Source organism: Sinohyriopsis cumingii, chromosome 18, assembly GCF_028554795.1.
Source record: "Sinohyriopsis cumingii isolate HCF-2022 chromosome 18, ASM2855479v2, whole genome shotgun sequence".
NCBI classification, from domain to species: Eukaryota; Metazoa; Mollusca; class Bivalvia; order Unionida; family Unionidae; genus Sinohyriopsis; species Sinohyriopsis cumingii.
This window is the reverse complement of record NC_142978.1, coordinates 89,559,526-89,565,525: the sequence shown is the minus strand read 5'-3', so window position 1 is coordinate 89,565,525 and position 6,000 is coordinate 89,559,526. Positions and strand designations below refer to the sequence as shown.

The following is a 6,000-nucleotide window of genomic DNA, read 5'->3' as shown; positions in this document are numbered from 1 at the left end:
AGAAGGCTTATCTATCTGAATTAGACTGTGTCCTAAAACCGTGAATTTGAAAACTTCTATAATTTTAATATTTGAAAATATAGGAATAATACTACATATAACCCAAGTGTACAAAATATTTTCATCCACAAGAAGCAGAATTGTATCTCAAAGCCACCGATTACCTTGACTCCATTCTTAGTTGGAAAATTAACTAGAGCACTAAACGTTAACTTGAGTAAAAACATATTCTAAAATAATACCACTAAAGGTAGCCAGTAGTTGTTATGTGCAGCCAATAACTGAAAAAGATACGTAGACAATAAATGCTGATGTTTTGATCTATTCCATCGAGATGTATCATCCAAGGATTGGATCGACAATGATATCCGCAAACTAATATAGATTGGCGATATTATTTACATTTGAGATAAATCTCGGGCCCACATAAATCGTTTTCCGATTCAACACAATACAAATCACCAATACAGAGTTTCCCATCATTCTTAGGCTCAAATGTGTTCATATCATTATTACTTTTCAGTCATGCATGTGGAATAGTGCTTTTTTATTGTAATAATATCTTAAAATGGATGGCGATATTTGGGTAAATCCTCCGGAGACATAAATCAGAATTAAACCCATCAGTAGAAATTCACTTTATTAAGAGTCCAAGTTTAATTTAAATTCACTACTCCTCAGGTAGTGAAATTATCTATGGCGCAGAACAGTCAACAATGTCATTAATTCACCAGATAAATAAAAATTTCCTATCTGTGACATACCTTGATATATGTATTAGGCTATTGATAGGCATGCTGGAATTGAAGGGTATTATGTAAAGTCATCTACTCTGTGATTTTTCAGTAAACGCCGATAACGTGAATGCTTTGCTTCAGCATTTCCTGCCCGAACAACACTTTGAAGGCAAGCAATATACAGTTCTTGCTGAAAGGCATGCAAAGATATATGATCCTATCTGATCGGATGACAGTAATTGAGCTGCATCACTCTGGCCAAAGTGTAGCACCGCGTCCTAAATGAGATGCATGCTTTTTCTGTGCCTAGTGACAAAAACACCTTTGAATTAAATCACAACAGCATAAGTGTAAGTGTATTACTGATCTAGACCGATTTCTTGTATATATTTTGATTATGCAATATTAAATTTACAATACATGTCACTTTTGATGAGTAAAAATCAAGGTAATGCAGATAATAAATACAAAGTGAATGGTGAAACAAATTTCATTTCCACGTCTATATTGTCACGAATAAAAGTCAATAAAACAAAAAACTTGAATGATAAAAAACAATTGAATGTACTGATCCAATTGAATGTATCGGTTAGTTTCACACATTCAATTATGCAATTGTAATACTTCTAAGACAAAAGTTGTTCTTTCTATCACTCAAAATAATATCCCATCAGTACCGTGTTTACTACTAATGATGATATTTACTGTACTATTGGACTGCAAAGATTACGCTCAGTCACTTTCTTAGTGTTTGTTTTACACAAACCACACACTTCGTAACATAGGAGGCTTTTCTTCCAGCGATGCTCCAAGGCTTTTATTAACCTTTGTAGTCTAGGTATATACTTGTTGTAGATGTGAAGTAAGTAGTTTGTATGTATCACCATGGCAGTAGCAGGCGAATAGAATATTGAGATTGTAGATCCGTCCATATGTCTTTGCATGAGATAGTTTTACATTTAGGTCATTTTGTAAACTTTGGTGGCATATCCGTATTTCATGAACACATTTATTTATTATTGACAATTGACTTTTGATATGTCAAGTGGTTGTCACACTTTTATCTAGATATATGGATGAATTGTACAATTTAATGAACGCTGCACGCTGAATTAGTTCTTGCGACGATGAACGATAAGGTTTACTCATTTTTCATTTGTCCTTTGTACTTTTGTGAAAAAATGTCAAAATAGAATTTCAGGTTGAGATTCTTACTATTTGAGCAAGGTTACGGTAACGGATAGCATACGTCTGTGACCTTTTCTTATCAAGGCTGTAAAATTTTAACTGCCAATGATATTCTGATAGAACTTTACACGGGTCTGCACCTTATCATACATTATTCATGCGTCTAACTTAAATTTCAAGATTTATTTTTAGGGGAGAGGGCTCGATAAGGATATATCCTTTGCAGTTGTATTTTTTATGTTCTGATTGTCTAATAGTCATACATTAATGCTCATACTTTAAGTTAACGCTTTGAAGGTAGTTCACTTTCCATGTCTGCAACATAAATTCTCAGTATTGCCTTACTCTAGTAAGTGTTGATCATTTTAGAAAATGTGTAACCTCAAGGAATAAAGAATAATAATTCTTAATATGTTTTTACTAATCACTTTTGTCTTTTTGATGAATTACATGTATATCACATAATCTCGTATTGTAGCTCTTCTTATTATATTACAATATCACTTGTGCTGTTCAGATTGATGTCAAGTTTATCGTTCTATCATGGGATCTTTTAACTGTTATATAGTTGGTTCAACACGATTCCAATTTGCCATACTGCTGCATTGTGTTCTGGCTTGATTTGAAGGGATCGGTAGAGAGCCAGAAGAGCTGTATGTAGATCTCCTTCTTGTCTAAGACAATATGCAAGGAGATTCAGGCATGTATCAGGAAATATTGTTCTCTCATTAGTGTATGACCAGGCTAGGTTAATCAGAGAGATTTGTCTTTGCATTAGCATATTTAGGGCTGAGTAGGTCAGATACTGAAGAAAGTACAGGTAGGGTCTGGCATCCACCACTGCCCAATCATACCAGTAGTGTTGGTCTGGATCTCTGAGTGCAGGATCAGAACCTATTGACCGGAACATCTCATAACAAAGGGGAGGCAAAGCGATATGAATCTCTGATGGTAGATATGTAACAGATGCAGCTATACATGATTCAAACATTTGGCTAGTTGTCATGTTTTCCGAGAGAATTTTCTCCATGGTTGGAACCTTTAGATGGTTCTCCATACGTGGATAATAACGCAATACTTCAGACACATGGTGCACCACTAAGTCCTGATCCACAGCACTTAGCACTGCATCAGCATGTGCTAGATATCCCAACCTGAGATAGAACCCAGCAAGTTTGAGTTTCCCTGATGCAACGTCCGATCCTGTTCCATGAAGGAGGAAATTATGTGCATTATCCAAATCTTCAAGATGAAAGATCTGTGATGCTAAACATGATGATGCCAATTGGCAGCCAATGTGACTGGAGAGAAACCTTGTCAGTACAGACAGTATGTGCTTCATATGTCTGCTGCCTATCTGGAATCCATGGATCATTGTGAACATAAGATCATGTGTTACATTTTGGCCCGACAGTTTCAGGAGCTCGTCGTAACCCAGTCTGAGAACATTGAGTACTTCGGTGGCAATAATAGTTTCAAATTTGAATTCAGGTACTTCATCCGCTGCCACTATTACTACATTTACCATATTACCTGGTATTTCCTGCAAAGCAGAAATTCTACTACAAGCATTATACAGTGCTTGGCCAATTTGATCACAATCGGTCATCACCAGATATTTGAATTCCATATCAATTAGATTGACCAATAGCTTGTACAACTTCTGCCTCACAAGTCCCGTCATTTTCCCTAAAAACATATTTTCTAGGGGAATGAAATAATTTGGGCAAATTCCGTCTTTAACCCAGTCACATATTGTTTTCAAAAGCAACTTTAAGCAGAACAGCAGTTTATTAGGTTTCCAGCAATCCTCTTCTGTATTATCTATCAAGTAGAACAATGCAGTCTTGCAGTGGTAACTACTAAGACATTCCCCAATGATAGGTTCGATGAAACTTTTTTTGATGATTTTAATCAAAATGTAACAAGCCATTTGTATGTTGTTCAGTCTCCACATCCGCTCTCTCTCAAATGAAGTAAAGGAGATTCTAAATTCAAGACCTTTCTCTCTGCTTTCAGCAAATCCAACCGGAACTAGAAATACCTCCCACTTAAGGATATTCTCCAAACGATGGCGCAAAATCCAGTTAGATCTTCTCGTCCGCAACAGCCATGGCATAGTTTCCTGTAGCCAATTATGTACTCTAATACCAAATGTCTTGTCAATATTAAATGGAGGACATCCTTTAGTGACTGCTGGCCCATGCCTGTCACCATCATGCTCTAGAACAAGATGTGAAGAATTTAATACTATCCGCCCATTACAGTCAGCATCCAACATGAAGTTTAGGTCTATATCTCCTCTGTGCAGAGGTTTAAAGCCATATTGAGTCCATATTAGCCTTTGTAGCTTACAATACCCAGGGGGTGTATGTTCGTCAGTTATCATAAGGAAATTTGCTTTTCCAGGGACTGCATCTTGCATATTGGTTGTTGCTATGATGAATGTATGAAAATGCACTACACCAAGATCTGATTTCAGGCCTGGTGTGGTTGACCCTTCAATTTGACTGCCAAATATCTTACAGGAGACGTTGCTTATAAGATCGGTTCGTCTGACATATGTGCCGATGAATGATTGCAGTTGTTCAAACTGTTTCCATGTGTTCTTCCTTCTACAGCGGATCCTTTCATTGACTCCAAGTTGATGCAATATTTCCATAAGAATCAATGAGACCTGAGAGAAGGGATCTGCTGTGTCTCTGTGTGCCATAGCTTCTGAAATAGTAAACAATGTAATAATAATAATAATAATAATAATAATAATAATAATAATAATAACAATAATGATGATGGTGATATGATGAGAGAACATGAGAAACTTCTGACACTTGATGACGTGTTACCGAAATTTGCTAATGGAAAAGTCTTCAGTAAACTTGATGTCCGTGAGGCATACTGGCATGTGAGACTTGATCAGAAATCAAGTGAACTACCTACAATGATTACACCTTTCGGTCATTACAGATGGGCGAGGTCATCATTTGGACTAAAGGTCTCGAGCGAAATATTTCAAAGAAAACTCACAGAAGCAGCTGGAGATTTGGATGGTTTTTTCACTATATCGGATTATATAATTGTTGCTGGATGTGGAAGCTCTGAACAAGAAGTGAAACTAGATTTGCAATTGCAAAATTTGTACAAACGATGCATTGAACGGAACATCTTAAATGATGACAAGAAAGAAGTAGGAATGACTGAAATCATTTTTCATGGTCACAAAATAACTAGTGAAGGAATCAAGGCAGGCAATACAAAGTTCAAGGCAATACACAAAATGCCCACACGAACGGATATTTATGACGTGAAGAGGCTATGGGGCATGATGCAGTATATGGCGAAAATTCTTCCAGCTCTTGCAAATGAACTGGAACCTATTCTTGAGCTCACAAGTAAAGATTTTCTCTGGAATTGGTCTAAGGAAGCACTGAAACAGTCCGAAAGAAGGCGGGCGCAGATTGAAGAGGACGTTTCGTTGATGCTTCAGGGTCTGGAACATTTGGACCAATACACATATGAAAAAAAAATCATAATACAAAATGGTCACAAACCGTTAGCTGCGATACTAAAGAAGCCTTTGAGCAAAGCCCCAAAACGATTACAAGATATCATGATGAAACTGTTTCGATATAACATCGAATTTAGATTTGTGAAAGGAATACATCTTGTTATCGCTGAAAAGCCGAACTTATCTAGAACGTCTCGACGTAGAACCTGAACGACAAGGATCCTGAACGTTATGTTCGACAACTTTCCAGATTCGAGACTGCAACAAGTCAAGAAAGCAACTTTGGAAGACGCTGATATGCAGTTACATTTGGAACTCATTATTGATAGCTGGCCTGAAGCTAGAGACAAAGTATCATACTCATCGTTACCATATTTTGACATGCGGATGTCCTTATTGTTCAAAATTGAATAATTGTCAAAGGTGAGGCAATTTTAATTCCTAAATCATTTGAGAAAAGATATGGAGAATGGTCTTGACAACACTCATTTAGGCTACGATAGCATGATCAGGCAAGCTAGAGTAAGGATAATTTGGCCAGGAATGGCAGAAGAAATTAAACAAATG

At 36.7% G+C, this 6,000-nt stretch overlaps 1 protein-coding gene across 1 annotated transcript; it reads right to left on the bottom strand.

The window, feature by feature from the left end:
- Nucleotides 1-752: 752 nt before the first annotated feature.
- LOC149777412 (uncharacterized) lies at nucleotides 753-4,638 on the bottom strand. The gene has a single exon (XM_089941394.1). The coding sequence runs from the start codon at nucleotides 4,636-4,638 to the stop codon at nucleotides 2,479-2,481; it is 2,160 nt and encodes a 719-aa protein (XP_089797520.1). The 3' UTR covers nucleotides 753-2,478.
- Between the last annotated feature and the right edge of the window lie 1,362 nt (nucleotides 4,639-6,000).

Excerpts from the sequence above, each read along its gene's own strand:
- LOC149777412 (XM_089941394.1), bottom strand. The coding sequence starts at position 4,638 with ATGGCACACAGAGACACAGCAGATCCCTTCTCTCAGGTCTCATTGATT.